Source organism: Sprattus sprattus (assembly GCF_963457725.1).
Source record: "Sprattus sprattus genome assembly, chromosome: 3".
NCBI classification, from domain to species: Eukaryota; Metazoa; Chordata; class Actinopteri; order Clupeiformes; family Clupeidae; genus Sprattus; species Sprattus sprattus.
This window is the reverse complement of record NC_137922.1, coordinates 3,734,755-3,756,228: the sequence shown is the minus strand read 5'-3', so window position 1 is coordinate 3,756,228 and position 21,474 is coordinate 3,734,755. Positions and strand designations below refer to the sequence as shown.

Below are 21,474 nucleotides of genomic sequence, written 5' to 3'. Positions count from 1 at the left end.
GAGACCTGAGCTTGATCATCATACACAGACCTGAGACCTGAGCATGATCATCATACACAGACCTGAGCTTGATCATCATACACAGACCTGAGACCTGAGCTTGATCATCGGACACAGACCTGAGACCTGAGCATGATCATCATACACAGACCTGAGACCTGAGCATGATCATCATACACAGACCTGAGACCTGAGCTTGATCATCATACACAGACCTGAGCTTGATCATCGGACACAGACCTGAGACCTCAGCATGATCATCAGACACAGACCTGAGGATGATCATGGGACACAGACCTGAGACCTGAGCTTGATCATCGGACACAGACCTGAGACCTGAGGATGATCATCAGACACAGACCTGAGCTTGATCATCATACACAGACCTGAGACCTGAGGATGATCATGGGACACAGACCTGAGCTTGATCATCATACACAGACCTGAGACCTGAGGATGATCATGGGACACAGACCTGAGACCTGAGCTTGATCATCGGACACAGTTCTCTTAATTTTTAATGTACAGAGGCAATCCTAATGATATAACGAGAGGAATCTAAGCTAAAATGGATGGGGTCTCTTTACAGTGTATGTAAACAGCATTGCCTTTTGTGAAAATGTCTATATTGAGGTATACATTCATTCATTACATTTCATTCATTAATTCCACCCTGTGAATAATGTTGCTTTCTGATCTCACCATATCCCCTGACAATTTTATCGAGAAACGGCACTGGTGCCCTTCCAGTGAAGTCTTCTGCCTGGTGCACCAGAGCGTCCTTCACTGCCTGGTACCCACTCAGAACCACAAACCGTTTGGGCCCAAGGTGCACAGTCATGACCGGCCCATACTGCTTACTCCACTGGGGTGGGAAACAAGGTTCAAACACAAACAGGGTTCAAACGCAAACAGGGTTCAAACGAAAACAGGGTTCAAACACAAACAGGGTTCAAACGCAAACAGGGTTCAAACGCAAACAAGGTTCAAACGCAAACAGGGTTCAAACGCAAACAGGGTTCAAACGCAAGCAGGGTTCAAACGCACACAGGGTTCAAATGAAAACAGGGTTCAAACGCAAACAGGGTTCAAACGCAAACAGGGTTCAAACGCAAACAGGGTTCAAACGCAAACAGACACACACCTTCCAACCAACATTTGTACATTGAACATTTGCACAAGAATGTCTTTTTTTATCCCACTTTACTGTTTACCCAACTTTTAACTGTATTATCTGTACTTAAAATACATTTTTGCTGTTTTACTGTACTAACCGTACTTACACCACTTACTAATCATTATATTACTACTACCTCATTCACTTCTTTTTACTTATTACCACCACTAATACTTACACCTGCACTTTATATATTTCACATCTACTTCCTACCTCAATTGCTGCGAGTCCCAGTTCTGTTCATTTTTCATACCTAACTCTTACTGTATATATCTTATTTATTCAATTATTCCACTTTACATATGCACATACTCTGCACTTTTTATTGCTATTTCGCACTTCTGGTTAGATGCTAAACTGCATTTCGTTGTCTCAGTACCTGTACTCTGTGCAATGACAATAAAGTTGAATCTAATCTAATCTAATACAGTATATACAAGCAATTCCTTTTTTAAAACCACACATACACCGTCTTCATAAGCTAGAGTATGCGCACGGAACTGCACCTCACCTTCATGAAGGTCTTGAAGGGGGCTCTCTTATCCACTTGGGGCAGGTTTCCCAGCAGGGGCAGACCCGTGGGGCCTGGGGGCAGTGGAAGCCCCCGTCCCCTCCCCCTCCTCCAGACCAGGAGCAGCAGCAGGAGTAGCACCAGGCCGGCCAACAGCAGCATGCTGGAGCTCCTCTCCACCGGGAGACAGGATATCTATTTTTATGAGCTTCACTTTTGGGATACTTCCACAGTCGGCTGTCTCTTGGTCTGCTTGTCTTAATTTCTCTCTCTACCCGTCTCCTTTTGTCTCTCCATCCTATACCTTTCTGTGTCTGTCTAAATCTAGTTCTCTCTCTTCCTGTCTTTATCTGCCTCGTTCGTCTTCTGCTTATCTAGAATGAATGTTACACATACGTATCTGTCTCTGCCCCTCTGCAGTTCTCTCTGAATTCTCCCTGTGTGTTGACAGTAGCTGATAAGGGCAGCAGCAGAATGAGGAGCCAGTGGAGAAATGGGTTACAGGTGAGTTGGTTGAACTCACTACAGACTCAGTGTGACTCAGGTCCCGGACGCCACTGCCATCACCACATCCCCTCTAACCCCCTTGGCTTTAACCCCACAGCAAACAACGCCGAGGACACCAACCTCACAGAATCCACTGCGCTTCACAGAGCATGATGGAAGAGGGAACACACTTTTACCAGACAAGGATACAGGACTTCAAATGGTAACAATGCTAGAAGGAAAGATCCAGACTACCTGTAATTGCAATCCATCAAAGTTTCTGAGTCAATTTCCTTTATTATGGAGAATTGTTTGTTTAAGGCTCATTAGACACCCTTGGCCGACTGGACCCACCTCCACCGTACTGTCATACACTTACTATACCCCATACCATATGCTAGCATATGCAATATTTATTAATGCCAGCACCGACATGTTTTTCTGCTGCTACTCTCCTTACCCCTGTAACAGCAACCCTATGAGCACTACCCTACCCACTCAGCTGTTTTTGTAGGTATCTATACCACCTGATGTTTATTTATTACGTACATCTACCAAATGCATGCTGTGTACAACCCTTGTTGTTTCCCTTCCCCTTCTGCCACACAACCCTCCCCCCCTTCCTGTCCCCACCCGGCCAACCTCAAGCAGGTGGGTCCCCCCTTATGTGCCGCGGTTCGGCTTAAAGTTCCTTCCTGACTAGCAGGGAAATGTGTCTAGCCCCTGTTGCCATTGTGCTTGCACTAAGGGGTCCAGGCTCTGGGCTCTGTAAAGCGCTTTGAGACAAATGTATTGTTTTGGCGCGATATAAATAAAATTGAATTGAACTTTGGAACCTTGCCTTAAAATGTACTAGTTCTACCAAGGTCAGGAAAGGCCACTGAACCCTGCCTTGTATGTCTGTGGGGCAGAACCAAAAAGTATTTCCAGGCGAACAAACAGGCAGGAGGAATGAAATTCCAGGCAGGGTCCAGGCAAGGGAGGAGATAATCCAGCACCGAATGCTCTTCTTACACAGGCAATGATGAGGTCCAATTAGACACAGGTGTGTGACCAGACACAGGGAAGAAACGAGGTCCAATTAGCCACAGGTGTGTTAGACCAGGCACCTGGAAGAGTCAGTGAGTGACACACCTTTCACACGTACGCATTGGAATGCGTTGAGCCGTTAAGGGTGACGGATCCCCATTCATTTTGAATGGGGTGTCCTCATCCTTTGCCGAACTGAATTGTGGCTCCGTTCTGTTCGGCAAAGGATGACTACAACCCATTCAAAGTGAATGGGGATCCGTTAACCCTAACACATCAACGCATTCTAACGCGTATGCGTGAAAGGTGTGTTAAGGTCATGGCAAACCTGAAGCGCACGTGAGGGAGAGGGAGAGAGCACAAGACATGGGGCACATGACAGAAAACATGGATCTGGATCAGGGTACTGTTCGGTGTAGCTCGCTAAGAGCTAGATTCCAGGCTAAAAAAAGAAAACGCCCCTTTTTTGGTTCAGCGAAGCAACTGCTGATAAATTACCATAGTAATATATCACTAAGCACTAACCTGCTCCAGGCCAGGCTAACCTAAGTTTAGCTGGCTAAGCTTGCCACACCCCCGGCAAAAGGAGGGATCCCATTGACCAAAGAGTCATAGTTTTATTAGCGTAGGGAGAGAGTTATTTGCGATTGCCAAGATCCTTTTTTCCATCATATGCAGGCACGTGCACAGATAGACCCCAAGTGGTGCTCAAGCACCAGCCCTTGTGCCCTGGTTGGAAAAAAGTGCCCTTCTGCTGAAGCCAATTTTTTTTTCATTCATCAATATTTTTAGAATACAAAATAGTGTCTCTGTCATCAATTTCCCCAAACGTGTTTTGATATCTGAGGGGTGCAGCCTATACTTCTTCACTGACCTGCAGCATCAGACAAACAGGTAATGACGGTGTTTGTGCAATCCCCCGACGTTGTTTGTTATAAATTAACAACAACATTAGTGCCGCTGAAAACATTACGTCTGAAAACATAACTGGTCCGACGTTTCCTAAAAAAATTAACAAACAACTAACTTGATCTCAAAGCATTGTCAAGCTGTTTACTGACTTTTGTCATGTTTAATGACATTATTTGGCTGAAAGTGCATATTTTGTGTTGTATAAATGCCGTTTAGACAATTTCGAAAGTATGTTAAATTAATGTTTATAAATGTCACGAGAATTCACAGCTAGAAAATAGCAGGTAAACTAGCTCTCGGTGTCATGCTATCATTGTCCCACATTGTTTAACGTGATATTTAGGTATCTCTTCGTTTTGCCTGTTTTACAACGATCAAACTTCTATGAGTAATTGCAGAGGGTGAAAAAGAGTAAAATAAGGAAATGTAAGCTAGCTGTCTAATCCTTCCAAGAGGAAACACATGTTGAGAACAGCATAATTAGTGTAATGCTGGTTATGCTTTAACCTTCAGAAAACAGTCAAATTATTATCCACAACACAACATTAATATATCTCATTAACCAAATTTGTAGCATAATGCCAAGAAAAGAGAGACTCTAAAAGCAGAAGGACATGGAACTGCAGCAAGCAGCTCAGGGTAACAGCTCCCTTTTATCTTGGATCAGGCCATCAACTAGTAAAACAAAGGAGGGAGAAAATATCCTACTGTGTTTTTTATATATGTATTTTTAAACTATTATTATTTTTAATTTTATAAATAATTTTGCCGATGGGTGCCCTTTTTTTTTTTGTTTGAGCACCTGCCCCCCAAAATGTCTGTGCACGTGCCTGATCATATGAGTTCTTGTATGAACGCTACCAATTCAGCCGACAAGGAATAATTAATTTAAAAGACCTTCTTGAGTCATTTATTGCAAACACCACAGTCGAACATTGAATGTCTTCACTTTTTTGCGAGTGGTAGCCTTCATTTTTGTAATGTCGGCGATGCGGAGAACAAAGCACTTAAGCAATATAGCACGAGTGGGAGTGGGGTAGGTAAGGGATAATCCCACGGGTGGTGTTTGGCCGTAGCCACCGAGGTCACAGGCCGAATGGCGTAGGCAACAACACCCGTGGGATTATCCCTTACCTACCCCACTCCCACGAGTGCTATATTGCTTTTATGAAACAATTCTACCGTCAACAAATTAACATTTCAACACAAAGTTATTGATTAAAAATGGTTTATTTCGCCATAGTTTCTCCGCAACAAAAATAGTTCCATTGTCAATGTCTTGGTTTGGAATTAACGGTTATCATCAACGCAAATTTTTCATCGTGGAGTGATTTATTATTAGCTGTGAAAATACCCGTAACTGTTGGTATGTTGACGAATAACCTATAGCATGGAACGTCTCTTGCCAATCAGAAACAGCTAAATTACGCGATAGAACCCAATTGTTTTATAATCATAATTATATGACCGTGGTATTAGTAGGGAAGACTGAGCACAGTTGAGAACAGTTGATACACCCGAAATAACTTGGATGCGCAGCAATCCTGAGACGTGATTTTTAGTTTGCACATGAATACTAACGTCTTCTTTGATCCCAGGAAAATTGAGCACATAACCCATCTACCTTATGGAGATATTGGCAAAGTTGTTTTACCTACTTTAACTTACGTCATTGCAAACGTGTAGTTTTGCAAACGTGTCTAGATTTTGTGTGGTAGTGAATAAGGTCTCAGTCTACTACACCATACATAGCACATCATTTTTGTAGAAAATGATTAAGGTGGATGCATGATAAGAAGAGAGAAATTCACACAATTTCTTTTCATTGCTTTAATTTATTGAATTTCTTATTAATACATTTACATTTAGTCATAGACATTTTATTCAAAGCTACATACAAGGATATGTAAAACTTTAATTGATGCGGAAGTGAGGGGAATTGAACTAGCACTCTATTGAGTTCAAACTATGAGCTCTAGCCACTGCTAGTCACATATTCCTTTCATCAAAAGATATCACCCACTACACAGCCCATAGACACTTTCTTGTATTGCTCTTGCAGCGGCGGCAGTGTTGGATTTTGCCATGATTATGGTCTTGAATTCTTCATAACGCGTTCATGGTCATCTCCTGGCTTAGCGGAGAAAAGAATGAGTCACAATTCACAACAGACACAATTCAGAGAAGGCCTCATAGTATGCATACTAAACACAGATAAGGCCTCATAGTATGCATACTACACCCAGAGAAGGCCTCATAGTATGCATACTACACCCAGAGAAGGCCTCATAGTATGCATACTAAACCCAGAGAAGGCCTCATAGTATGCATACTAAACCCAGAGAAGGCCTCATAGTATGCATACTACACCCAGAGAAGGCCTCATAGTATGCATACTACACCCAGAGAAGGCCTCATAGTATGCATACTAAACCCAGAGAAGGCCTCATAGTATGCATACTAAACCCAGAGAAGGCCTCATAGTACGCATACTAAACCCAGCTAAGGTCTCATAGTATGCATACTAAACACAGAGAAGGCCTCATAGTATGCATACTACACCCAGCTAAGGCCTCATAGTATGCATACTAAACACAGAGAAGGCCTCATAGTATGCATACTAAACCCAGAGAAGGCCTCATAGTATGCATACTAAACCCAGAGAAGGCCTCATAGTATGCATACTAAACCCAGAGAAGGCCTCATAGTATGCATACTAAACCCAGAGAAGGCCTCATAGTATGCATACTAAACCCAGATAAGGCCTCATAGTATGCATACTAAACACAGTTTCGCGGGCTGGTGCATGACCACCAACAGCGTTAAATTAAATCAAAGATTTATTATGTGAAAGTGAAAGTCCTCTCTATGGCAGAGGTGGTGTAGACACACACACTCTGAAATCCACCTCTGCATTTAACCCATCCAGTGAAGTGACACACACACACAGTGAAGTGATGTTTCACACTAACCCGGAGCAGTGGGCTGCCATTGGCGGCGCCCGGGGAGCAGTGATCGGGGTTAGGTGCCTTGCTCAAGGGCACCTCATCCGTGGATGTGGGCATGGGAGAGCAGTGCTCTACCACTTCCCCCGCCCACATTTTTCCTACTGGTCGGGGATAGGACCGGCCACCCTCCGGTTACCAACCCGAAACCCTAACCAGTAGGCCACGGCTGCCCCATTATGGTGATAACTGTTCTGATTGAATATGGTGAAACCCCTGCCAACCATCAGTCTCAGTCATCAAATACATAGCCGTGTTAAGGTTCAACCCCACAGGGTCTGGGAAGCAATGTCTACTAGGATAATGTTCTGCAGGTGTTCAGAACGGGTGTCTGTGCAAGACTATGTCCCTCCTCAAACTGCCTGGGTCAGTGGCGCAAAAAGTGGGTATGCGCTGTATGCGGCGCATAGGGGCGCCGCACCCATGGAGGCGCCAAAGCGATAGTAAAAAAAAAATAATATTAAAATGTTTGGGGAATTTTCTATATGTAGCTACTGTTGTGCGTTTCTAAATAATTTCTGCATTTCCTTAATGTTATATCACATTTTAGAGGACTAAAGAGGCTAGAGTAGGCGCCTCATCTCTTAAGATTCCATAATAGAATTTTGACATAGAAGAGGGACCGTGACCGCTGAACACACAAGCAGTTAGAACTAGGCTACGAGTAGTGAGTTGGTTGGATGGAAGATGGATAAAGCAAAAAAAAAGTGGGGGGGGGGGGGGGGGCGCCAAAATTGTTGCTGCATACCCCTCTGACACTGGGCAGTTGCATCCCTGGCCTGGGTGACGATTCAGAAGTATCAAAACCTGTTGCACCCCCTTCTGCAAGCTACAAAAATGGCTTCCCTCCACAAAATGACATTGGGATTACATACACTATATTTAGGCATTCTGGGGCAGGCCATTCATTTCCGTGGCTCATTTCCATCAAGCCGTTTGACATAAAAATTCTTAAACAATATTAGTATGGTCTTGAGAGGAGGTGAGTTAATCAACATACACTTTTAGAGGCCATTTCTACCAGTCAAGTTTGGTGGTTGGAGTCTTTTTAAAATATTTTTTTCATTTTATAATAATGACATTTTATGGATACACATTACACACCATCAATTTCTAACAGCTTTGGTGCATGAAACCTTAGTAAAGAAGAATGATCCGAACATAAGCAACAGTTAAACATGTCTGTGCAGCATCTTTAAGAGTGTTTGAAGGATGATCATAAGCATCAGTCAAACATGTCTGTGCAGCTGCAGCACCTTTAAGAGTGTTTAAAGAATGATCAGATCATAAGCAACAGTTAAACATGCCTGTGCAGCACCTTCCAGAATGTTTGAAGAATGATTATCTCATAAGATAAGTATCAGTCAAACATGTCAGAGCCGCACCTTTAAGAGTGTTTGAAGAATGATCATAAGCATCAGTCAAACATGTCTGTGCAGGACCTCTCAGAGTGTTTGAAGAATGATCAGAACATAACAACAGTCAAACATGTCTGTGCAGCATCTTTCAGAGGGTTTGAAGAATCATCAGAGTATAAGCATCAGTCAAACATGTCTGTGCAGGACCTCTCAGAGGGTTTGCATGTGGTGGATATGGGCTCCCTCATACTCCATGTATTATTGCAGATTTACAATAATAATAATAATAACAACAAGAAAGTCTAAGCAGCCTCTGCGCTTGACACTCTACCGTCACCATGATCAATCACGCTTCCCTCTTTGGACCCCAAATAATAACAATACAGCTCAAACCGTTTCACTGCATACATGAAAAGAAAAACAGTTGCCGTTTTGAATGTCAATTTTATTTCAAATAAGTGCACGACACCCACAATCAAATTACACACATTAAAAGAAGCTGACAAAATGTCAGAATTAAATGCAAAATATATGAATGTCAGAATTAAATGTAAATAAACTTTTTTTTTTTACAAAAATATCACTTTCAAAATATATACTTTGCTTTCAAATAACAAATACCTTAACTAAAGCGAGCTTTGATAGAGAACCCATCCAACCATCAGATTGTTGATTTAACATACTCTGGTTTGCATTATATATACATATATATTTATATACCCTAAGTGAGCATAACCTTGGTGTTTAAACTAGCCAGTTCAAATGGTTGCATGGCATGATGGTAAAACAAACTTGAAAAAGGTAAAAATTGTAGATACAATCTTTTCTGGATCACATTTCATACATGTGAGCTATCAAGCTAATTGGCAACACAAAATGAAACTTTATGTAGATCATACGTGGCAAAACCTTGAATCCACTTAATCCACTAAGAGCTGCTACAAACTGGTGCATACATGAATCTCAAAGAACTACCTTTCACAATCATAGAGAGAAATCCCTTCAGCATACAGCAATGATAATTGGGTTAACACTATACAACTAAATATGCATTCATTAATAAGGCATTAAGGCATATTAACATCTGCAGAGAAACTAAAACTTAATTAAGTGCAAAGAACCACAACTTAACCACACAGTGCCCCTTCTAACAAATGTTCGTTTAACAGAATTTTGGCCTTCGTTTCAAGTACCTGCTATTTCCATTCATTTTATTCCAACATCACATTTGTTAGATGTTACAGAATATTCTGGTGTTTCCTGTTAACAATAAAGTTTTAAATATGCTGAGATGAAGTGTTTAAAATGAAATATAAATTTGAGGGAGGATTCTTTTGCCGATGTATTGATTTTTTTTTCTCTACTGTTAATGCAATTATCAGACGTAACCATGTTTGAGGTACATAGACATATATGTGGGTAGTCTCAAACTTCCCCTGATTTCATATCAAAACATTTTCACTCATAGACGAGCCTTTTATCTTGTAAAAGCCATGTCATATAAACACGGGATTCCCATCCAAAGCCCAGTAGAAGGTACTGAACAAGGGGACTGAGCCAATGCATAGACGGTCACTCAGGAAGGAGTTTTCTGTGAACAAAGCAAAGTTTTTACTGTCAAACTCAGCATAGAGTGATAGTAATGATACAACATACTTCCTCTATACACACACACACACACACACACACACTTCCTTTATACACACACACACACACAATATCAAATGAATGCATTGCATTTATAACAACACAATTATTTCATGTACTGATGTTGAAATACTTCAGTCAATTGTTTGTTTGTTTGTTTATTTATTTACTTTTTGTGTGTAGGACCAATTTTCCGAGCTGAAGAAGAAGGCATATTCCACGACGCCTGCGTTCCGCGCTGCTCAACGTTAGACCGGCAGAAAACATCTTGGTCGCCATGCAAGAGCGATCCAAGTAAGGCTTATATCTAGGCAGAATTTAGTTTTATATGTATGTTTTAATCTATGTGAGAAGTATTGTTATTTTGTTTCATTGAGATTTAAATGCAATCTTAAATTCACAATCTACACGGTCTTTGACTGCTTATAATCTTGCTTGGCTCTATTGCTTTTATTAGATTGTAAATGCACGTCTCTCTCTCTAACTCCCTTTTGCATCACTACCTGAACATACACACCCACACATCGTGATTTCAGTGTTGTCGAATATTTTGTATTGAATTAAGGCCTAGCTTGGATTTAGTCCTTCAGACAAGAAATCCCTTTGTTAGGTATTTTATTTACTCTGATTATAACTGATTTATTATTGACCATTAATTACTGTTTGTTACTTTTTAATAAATTGTTTATTTTAGATTTAAACAATTGTCTTGCCTGTTATTGTTCCAATATTTCACTGAAAGCCATTTTACGCCAACCAAATACTCTTGATTGCCTTCACTTGTCTAGTTATTCATGAAGTGTTATAGACTTGTATTGAATACGTTAGTATTGTAATACTATACTAAGACTGTAGCGTAGTGGTACAGCTAGAGTTTTCATTATTATAGTAATTAAATTATTCAATATTAAATACTAAAATTAATGATTATTACATTTTATGAGACTAATTTAATTAAACTATTGTAACAACCCCGGTTTCACCTACACTATAATGCACAAATTCTCCTCAGCTTATAGGGCAAACTGAATGCCAGCCTTACTGTAATGTAAACAAATCCCATCATTGACTTCAGTGTTCAGCTTCTCCTTATAATAGTAACTTCATGAGGACATTGTATTGCTCTGTCCATTTTTATCCACTATTAAGTTTGTTTATATCATGTATATACCTTCTTGTATTTCATGGATCATGTACATATGCTGCATGTGTACTAATATGTTTGATACAAGTTGTGTTTGGATGTTGGCTCATTAAAACGTATTGTGTGGGTATAAAACTAGCCTGACCCAGGGTTGCTACACACGGAGACAAAATCAGGTTTTAAAATAATCTGCAAAGGGGCAGAAAAGTGGACACCAGGTACACAGGAACAGTACTGGCAAATGAGGCAAAGCACAGGATTGGGGATTGCTGGCTGATGTCGGTAGACAACTTCAAGATCCACAGTGAATTGTTGTGACAGCATGTCAAAATGTCAGAATTAAATGCAAAATATATGAATGTCAGAATTAAATGTAAATAAACTTTTTTTTTTTACAAAAATATCACTTTCAAAATATATACTTTGCTTTCAAATAACAAATACCTTAACTAAAGCGAGCTTTGATAGAGAACCCATCCAACCATCAGATTGTTGATTTAACATACTCTGGTTTGCATTATATATACATATATATTTATATACCCTAAGTGAGCATAACCTTGGTGTTTAAACTAGCCAGTTCAAATGGTTGCATGGCATGATGGTAAAACAAACTTGAAAAAGGTAAAAATTGTAGATACAATCTTTTCTGGATCACATTTCATACATGTGAGCTATCAAGCTAATTGGCAACACAAAATGAAACTTTATGTAGATCATACGTGGCAAAACCTTGAATCCACTTAATCCACTAAGAGCTGCTACAAACTGGTGCATACATGAATCTCAAAGAACTACCTTTCACAATCATAGAGAGAAATCCCTTCAGCATACAGCAATGATAATTGGGTTAACACTATACAACTAAATATGCATTCATTAATAAGGCATTAAGGCATATTAACATCTGCAGAGAAACTAAAACTTAATTAAGTGCAAAGAACCACAACTTAACCACACAGTGCCCCTTCTAACAAATGTTCGTTTAACAGAATTTTGGCCTTCGTTTCAAGTACCTGCTATTTCCATTCATTTTATTCCAACATCACATTTGTTAGATGTTACAGAATATTCTGGTGTTTCCTGTTAACAATAAAGTTTTAAATATGCTGAGATGAAGTGTTTAAAATGAAATATAAATTTGAGGGAGGATTCTTTTGCCGATGTATTGATTTTTTTTTCTCTACTGTTAATGCAATTATCAGACGTAACCATGTTTGAGGTACATAGACATATATGTGGGTAGTCTCAAACTTCCCCTGATTTCATATCAAAACATTTTCACTCATAGACGAGCCTTTTATCTTGTAAAAGCCATGTCATATAAACACGGGATTCCCATCCAAAGCCCAGTAGAAGGTACTGAACAAGGGGACTGAGCCAATGCATAGACGGTCACTCAGGAAGGAGTTTTCTGTGAACAAAGCAAAGTTTTTACTGTCAAACTCAGCATAGAGTGATAGTAATGATACAACATACTTCCTCTATACACACACACACACACACACACACACTTCCTTTATACACACACACACACACAATATCAAATGAATGCATTGCATTTATAACAACACAATTATTTCATGTACTGATGTTGAAATACTTCAGTCAATTGTTTGTTTGTTTGTTTATTTATTTACTTTTTGTGTGTAGGACCAATTTTCCGAGCTGAAGAAGAAGGCATATTCCACGACGCCTGCGTTCCGCGCTGCTCAACGTTAGACCGGCAGAAAACATCTTGGTCGCCATGCAAGAGCGATCCAAGTAAGGCTTATATCTAGGCAGAATTTAGTTTTATATGTATGTTTTAATCTATGTGAGAAGTATTGTTATTTTGTTTCATTGAGATTTAAATGCAATCTTAAATTCACAATCTACACGGTCTTTGACTGCTTATAATCTTGCTTGGCTCTATTGCTTTTATTAGATTGTAAATGCACGTCTCTCTCTCTAACTCCCTTTTGCATCACTACCTGAACATACACACCCACACATCGTGATTTCAGTGTTGTCGAATATTTTGTATTGAATTAAGGCCTAGCTTGGATTTAGTCCTTCAGACAAGAAATCCCTTTGTTAGGTATTTTATTTACTCTGATTATAACTGATTTATTATTGACCATTAATTACTGTTTGTTACTTTTTAATAAATTGTTTATTTTAGATTTAAACAATTGTCTTGCCTGTTATTGTTCCAATATTTCACTGAAAGCCATTTTACGCCAACCAAATACTCTTGATTGCCTTCACTTGTCTAGTTATTCATGAAGTGTTATAGACTTGTATTGAATACGTTAGTATTGTAATACTATACTAAGACTGTAGCGTAGTGGTACAGCTAGAGTTTTCATTATTATAGTAATTAAATTATTCAATATTAAATACTAAAATTAATGATTATTACATTTTATGAGACTAATTTAATTAAACTATTGTAACAACCCCGGTTTCACCTACACTATAATGCACAAATTCTCCTCAGCTTATAGGGCAAACTGAATGCCAGCCTTACTGTAATGTAAACAAATCCCATCATTGACTTCAGTGTTCAGCTTCTCCTTATAATAGTAACTTCATGAGGACATTGTATTGCTCTGTCCATTTTTATCCACTATTAAGTTTGTTTATATCATGTATATACCTTCTTGTATTTCATGGATCATGTACATATGCTGCATGTGTACTAATATGTTTGATAAAAGTTGTGTTTGGGTGTTGGCTCATTAAAACGTATTGTGTGGGTATAAAACTAGCCTGACCCAGGGTTGCTACGCACGGAGACAAAATCAGGTTTTAAAATCATCTGCAAAGGGGCAGAAAAGTGGACACCAGGTACACAGGAACAGTACTGGCAAATGAGGCAAAGCACAGGATTGGGGATTGCTGGCTGATGTCGGTAGACAACTTCAAGATCCACAGTGAATTGTTGTGACAGCTATGAGACCAGACATGGTAAAGCGAGGCAACGAGGTTTGCAAGCACACACAAGACCAGTGTAAATAGGTGTTAAGAGGCTTTGTAGCTTAATCAACCAATGCACTTCTGTTGGTTTTAGTTCTGGTCACTCAAAAGAGCTTTAAAGGCCGCTAAATTGGTGAGCCAGTGGTTGCCGATGAGGTGTTTACAGTCTACTTGAGGGCGTGAACTGACCTGAATGAACACTGAGATTTGTGAAGTGTATCTGTTGTCTCTGGTAGTGGAATGTGTCCTAACCCATCATGAGTATGAGACAGTTATACTGTACAGCCTTTACGGATCCCGGGTACAACATGTGGTGCGTGTTGTGGCTGTCACCTTTGAAAGGTTTCAATTTGTACTTACCATCAGATACAGGGGTACCTGCTATAGAATTAAGGCAGAGACTTAATCTGGTGTGCATGTGGTCTGATTATGTCATGTTACAGCACAAATAAGTGTATTGCAATTGATAACATGATAGCATGTTGTTGAGAGAATGACCTTTTTTTTTTATGCTTAGTGAAATTACATAAATCTGTCTGAAATAGGAACAAAAGACTTACGGTGTTTCTAGTAGGGTGTGGCCTTGAAGTATGCCTCCGGGGTGACTGTCTTCACCCCCCCAAAGTAGTCTAGGACCCACACCTGGGTGATGTTCATCTTGGCAAAGAACCAGTTGTGATCAGTTGGCCAGTCCAGCATTTCTGGGTGGCGGCTGAACAAGGCCTTTTTAGCCACAGTTGCCTCTACTGTACTGTTTTGTACCTGCAGACAACAAGAGAACAACTGGTATTTTGCAGTTTACTGAAACGTGTAATCAGACAGCTGACTCGTGTTTCATATTTAGGACTACTGACCCTGGCTTTGAATTGCATTGTTCAGGTTGTAAATGAACAGAAAAACACCTTACATTACATCAGCCATGATGACCACGGCTAAGAGTATGAGGTAAACATATTTAAAACATACGTAAACACGTGCTGTAAAACTCAAATAAATGTTTGGGCACCCTTGTGCAAAGGACAGATTTTATTGATTGTCGAAGTGAAAATAAGTAAATAGCATAAAGCATGGATCATCTTGAAACGGAAGCTGAAAATTATGAAGTACAGTACCAGTCAAAAGTTTGGACACACCTTCTCATTCAATGCTTTTTCTTTATTTTTTTACATTGTAGATTAATATTAGACATCCAGACTATGAAGGAACATGTATGGAATTATGTGGTAAACTAAAAAATGCTCAACAAACCAGAATATATTTTATATTTTAGATTCTTTTTAGAAGTAGCTACCTTTTGCTTTGATGACAGCTTTGCACACGCTTGGCATTCTTTCAATCAGCTGACATTTGTAAGCATTTTTGAACTTATATGTCTTTGGAAAATGTAAATTTAAGAAAAATATCAAAGAAAATACATCAGCAGTCATCAGCAGCAGTCATACATGTTGTCTTGCTGCTTACCTTTACATAAGCAGGATATATACTGTATGTTACTTTAGATGTAAGGCGTGTAGACTAATTGGCTTATAAAGTAGTTTAGCTGCTTTGCAAGCAGTGAGTTCTCCTTCAGGAAAGGATATGTAGTCTATTAATATTCTTACCTCCACCACAGATCCTGAGAGGATGATGTGAGCACACAGTGGACTCTGGGGGTCGTAGCCTTGTTTCTTACAGAAATCCGTTTCAGCCAAAGACACGCACAGCGATGCCTGGGGATTCACCTGCCAAAGACATCAACACAGATTTTAAAACCACTCCCACTGTATTGTTTAATCAAGAATTCAAGACTAAAGGCCACTAGAAAAACTCACCATTTATACATATAAGTTGGACATAAATGGCCTACTTCATTAATGCACATAAAAACAACTATACAAATAACTTTAATATAAAAATATTATTAATAAAACGAATACCGGTACATTATTATTTAATAATAATAATGAATTCATCATTCTTAGAGTACTTTTCTTACAGAGATTGCACCTTAAAGTATTTCCGCACACAGCAAAAATGAAATGAAAGGCACAATAATAAAAAAAAAAACTATCCAGGGGGCATAAAACATCAATTCAGGTCAAATCCATTCAAATGCACAGGGAAACAAGCAAAAGTCCACTCATTGCAAAGAATCAGTTCACTTTTACAATTCTTTGTTGAAAATAGGGAGCAAATTACATTTAAAATGTCTACGCTCATAAGCCGCTAATGCATCGGATGTCACCTTCTGAGTCAAATGGGCCATTGAAACTAAACAGAAATATGCATTATTCTAGGAAATAACATCCAACTATCTCAGGAACAGTTTTTGCTAATCTAGGTGTGTTGCACATTAGCAATGTTTGCCTGTGAAATATAACATTAGGCTAAAGCAGAGCAACAAAATCAGTTAGGCTGTGAGGTCAATTGCAAATAAGCAGCATCACAATTAAAAGACATATCAATTAAATATCTACCATTGGACTGGTTATTTCTCATGTTTGTCAACTGACCTGGACAAATAGTCTAATTGGCTTGGATATTATGCCTTCTTCAACAGTAACCAACCTCGTGAGCCACAGTCTTAACATAACTTGTTAACAGAACCTAACGCTGTCCAAGTACCGATCCCGGAGGTACACCAGTGGAGAGGTGGTGAGATTTTGACACTTGTCCCTGACAATAAACATTAAAATGAATGTCCACTGAGGTACAATTCGAACCAACTGTGTGCTTTCCCTGAAATTCCCAGTTCAGAAGGCGTCGAGAGGAGGCTGTCACTGTATCAAGGGACTGATGACTGAGCAGAGGCTTTTGCTAATCTCAACACTTAATCACAGATAGAGTGATAGAGTGAAGAGCAATTTTAATTTTAATTAGAAACTAGCTTAAAGACAACCTTTTCAACAATCTTTGACAAAAAGGCAAGAAGGGAGACAGGTCATTAATTCTTCACATCAGATGGGTTTAGTAAAACTTTCAGCAAAGGAGTCACCTGAGCCAAAATGAATGACGTAGGGAAGTTTTCCCGAAATGAGTGAAGCATTGATTACATGCATGATAGCAGGTAGAAATGTAGGCGAGATAGACTGGTGGTTGGAATGGGACATCTCAGCTAAAGAAGCATAGATTCGTCTTCCTCATTTAGAGGGGAGAATTAATTCAACAATGCTCAAATGTCCAGGCAAGGTGAACCTATTTAGGAGGATGGGAGTATTGTGTACTAATGACAATAAGGAAAGGAGTATTGTGTACTGTTGACAGTAAAGAAAGGAGGATAGGAGTATTGTGTACTTATGATAGTTAGAAAGGAGGATAGGAGTATTGTGTACTAATGACAGTAAAGAAAGGAGGATAGGAGTATTGTGTACTTATGACAGTAAAGAAAGGAGGATAGGAGTATTGTGTACTTATGACAGTAAAGAAAGGAGGATAGGAGTGTTGTGTACTAATGACAGTAAAGAAAGGAGGATAGGAGTGTTGTGTACTAATGACAGTAAAGAAAGGAGGATAGGAGTATTGTGTACTTATGACAGTAAAGAAATGAGGATAGGAGTATTGTGTACTTATGACAGTAAAGAAAGGAGGATAGGAGTATTGTGTACTTATGACAGTAAAGAAAGGGAGGATAGGAGTATTGTGTACTAATGACAATAAAGAAAGGAGGATAGGAGTATTGTGTACTAATGACAGTTAGAAAGGAGGATAGGAGTATTGTGTACTTATGACAGTAAAGAAAGGAGGATAGGAGTATTGTGTACTTATGATAGTAAAGAAAGGAGGATAGGAGTATTGTGTACTTATGACAGTAAAGAAAGGAGGATAGGAGTATTGTGTACTTATGACAGTAAAGAAAGGAGGATAGGAGTATTGTGTACTTATGACAGTAAAGAAAGGAGGATAGGAGTATTGTGTACTTATGACAGTAAAGAAAGGAGGATAGGAGTATTTTGTACTTATGACAGTAAAGAAAGGAGGATAGGAGTATTGTGTACTAATGACAGTAAAGAAAGGAGGATAGGAGTATTGTGTACTTATGACAGTAAAGAAAGGAGGATAGGAGTATTGTGTACTAATGACAGTAAAGAAAGGAGGATAGGAGTATTGTGTACTTATGACAGTAAAGAAAGGAGGATAGTAGTATTGTGTACTAATGACAGTTAGAAAGGAGGATAGGAGTATTGTGTACTAATGACAGTAAAGAAAGGAGGATAGGAGTATTGTGTACTAATGACAGTAAAGAAAGGAGTATAGGAGTATTGTGTACTAAAGACAGTTAGAAAGGAGGATAGGAGTATTGTGTACTAATGACAGTAAAGAAAGGAGGATAGGAGTATTGTGTACTTATGGCAGTAAAGAAAGGAGGATAGGAGTATTGTGTACTAATGACAGTAAAGAAAGGAGGATAGGAGTATTGTGTACTAATGACAGTAAAGAAAGGAGGATGGGAGTATTGTGTACTAATGACAGTAAAGAAAGGAGGATAGGAGTATTGTGTACTAATGACAGTTAGAAAGGAGGATAGGAGTATTGTGTACTAATGACAGTAAAGAAAGGAGGATAGGAGTATTGTGTACTTATGACAGTAAAGAAAGGAGGATAGGAGTATTGTGTACTAATGACAGTAAAGAAAGGAGGATGGAAGTATTGTGTACTAATGACAGTAAAGAAAGGAGGATAGGAGTATTGTGTACTAATGACAGTTAGAAAGCTGTAAAGTCATCAGCAGAGCATGATGTAACTGGCAGAGGTGGAGGGCTAAGGGTATTCTTGAAAGTAGAAAATAGTTTCCTACAGTCTGTGGAAGGCAGATAAGCCGAAACTGATGGTTACCAAGAGCTCTTATTCCCATTATATGAATGTTATCAGTGAGCCAAGAGAGACGGGGTTTAGAACGAGCAGGTCTTGTGGATAGAAGACTTACAATATCCAGACAAGTGCTCAGCGTTGAGCAATGAGTGTCCTAAGCATCCTTAACTTCTAACTATTAGAGTGAATTTGAAGTAGATTAGATTCAACTAAGGACGAGAACTCATTACTTGACAGACCTCTGAGGTTGCAATGAAACAAAGCTGCAGGAGGAGTAATTGTAGGATGTTCCAGAAGACAGAAAGTCTTATAAAGAAATGATAAGATACACATAGGAGTGACCATGAACTTTTCTGTAGTGGATTTATGCTACAGCATGAGATCTTGATCCTTTCCAGCCTTATAAGTAGGAGTCTGCTGAATGAGAATTGTCAATTTGAATATTCATGTCACTAAGGATTAGTAATTAGACAATTATCAATTGGAAGTTCAGACAGCAGAATGTCCAACTCTGAAACAAAGTTGGCAAGTTGTCCTGGTGAACGAAAAATAACCACAAGGTATTACGTGAATGGATGGATTATCATGATGGCATGATATTCAAACTAATTATAGCTGTGTGCTGGCAGCAACTTTATGAATTTCCAGTCATTAGACTAGAAAGCCAGTTCCACCTCCTCTACAAGTTAAATGAGAGCTATTGGAAAAGGCATACATAATTGATACCGCTTGTATGATAGGAAACAGGGACAATGCATAAAGATAAACTCGATAATGCAATGCGAGAAATCATAACAATGTTGCGACAATTCAAAAACTTGCTTTGATTTTGTTTGTTATTACATTAGTGTATTTTCTCTTCTACTTCACATTACATCACATTGACATAATTTATGTTATGATTTATGTTATCGATTCTACTTCACAGTACAGTGTTTATCAGTTTTTCATAATCGAGCCTAGTGCTTCCTCTGCGGCAACTCAAACACCTTTCGCCAGCACCTCTCTAGAATTACAATAGAGCCAATCAATGGTTTGGTTTGCTATGTTGACAAACAACTTTGGCCTACTGTCCATGTCAAATGCTGTCAAACTATAAACTGCCCTCCCGTCTTTTTACTGTTTTGTTGTCATCCTGATGTTTCTCCCTGAAAGTGCTGCCATGCTCATGTAGCTTCAGCTTTTTTAAATGATGGCGTCCACAGGCCACACACATTTACTTCTAAAAATGTAAATATTTTTCTCCCAATGTTATGGACGGTTCACCAATTATTTGTTTTTGTCTACATGAACTGAAAACATGATTCAAAACAAGATGCCATATCCCAGTAACTACAGCCATGTAGGCCATATTGCCCTGCCCTAGGCAGCATGTATATCGTAAATTCATTTTGACGATAAACAGTCATGTGAAAGAGTGATAAACAGTCATGTGAAAGAGCGATAAACATTCATGTGAAAGAGCGATAAACCCGGCTGTCTGACACACCAAGACCTATAGTTTTGTGGGACACAAACTCCCCAAAATCACAAAACTGTACACTGCCCAGTTTACAGAACAATGGATTACAATTTTTGTTAAATTACATGGGTTACAATGCTGCTAGCTTTTATCAATGACAGATGATTTTAATGGCATTTTGATGTTTGCAACGCAAGTCGTTGCGTAGCCTATCTATCTGTGCACCTGTCTGACTATCGTCACTCTTAAGACAGCTGACTCGAAGGGACTTGCAATGACACTTGGCAGCTAAACTGCATAACACATGTGAAACATTCACATAAACAAAACAGTGGCTTCAAGTTACTACAAAGGACAGCATATATTCACTGGTGATTCCTACCTCCAAATCCTTCACCGATATCTCCATTCGAGTTAAATACATATACGGAATCCCTGTCCCGTAACCCACTGGGCCATCGCTTATAGAAAATACGTTGGAGAAAGGTTGTCCTTTCACTGGGTCATGAGTAGAGATAGTAGCCATTGAAGCCCACTCGCATTGGTTAACAACAAATCGTGCAACCCGTGCTACCTCTTCATGAGGAGGAATTCTAGGTTGCCCAGTCGCGATACATGTGAGGTCCAACACCAACACGAAGGCGAACAGCAGAACACTCATGTTTAGACACTCTTGAGGCTTGAGGCTTTTCCAAATGTGCGCTCCACCGTTCGTAGCTTCGTGTCACCTGATCTCATTCCGATCATGTGACTATTGTTTATGAAAGATCACTTTAAACACGCCTCTCATCATTATCTAGTATCGCCAGCTGCCCTTAACACAAATGGTATCATGAGCACTTAAATGATAGTTTGCATAGATATTGGGGGCCCGTTTCTTACCGAGCAGAATAGTCTGCATAACTCCGTTCACATTTCTAGAACTGGAAAGTAGTGTCTCCTTTTCTGTGAAATGTTTCAAACAAAGCAGGCGTCCACATTTATGTTGTTTGCA

General features: G+C 39.3%; 2 protein-coding genes across 2 annotated transcripts in view; both read right to left on the bottom strand.

The window, feature by feature from the left end:
• LOC308363223 (cytochrome P450 2G1-like) overlaps positions 1 to 1,850 on the bottom strand; it is a gene marked incomplete at both ends in the record, with an annotated part of 12,915 nt that extends 11,065 nt beyond the window's left edge. The window contains 2 exons of the mRNA XM_080836019.1: positions 703 to 865; positions 1,689 to 1,850. Coding sequence (XP_080692145.1) covers positions 703 to 865; positions 1,689 to 1,850 — 325 coding nt within the window. The remainder of the gene's footprint in view (positions 1 to 702; positions 866 to 1,688) is intronic.
• Positions 1,851 to 8,989: 7,139 nt separating this feature from the next.
• creg1 (cellular repressor of E1A-stimulated genes 1) lies at positions 8,990 to 21,282 on the bottom strand. The gene is made up of 4 exons (XM_080834717.1): positions 20,863 to 21,282; positions 15,832 to 15,951; positions 14,791 to 14,992; positions 8,990 to 12,683 (listed from the first exon to the last, which is right to left on the bottom strand). The coding sequence occupies exons 1-3, from the start codon at positions 21,139 to 21,141 to the stop codon at positions 14,798 to 14,800; spliced, it is 594 nt and encodes a 197-aa protein (XP_080690843.1). The 5' UTR covers positions 21,142 to 21,282; the 3' UTR covers positions 8,990 to 12,683; positions 14,791 to 14,797.
• Between the last annotated feature and the right edge of the window lie 192 nt (positions 21,283 to 21,474).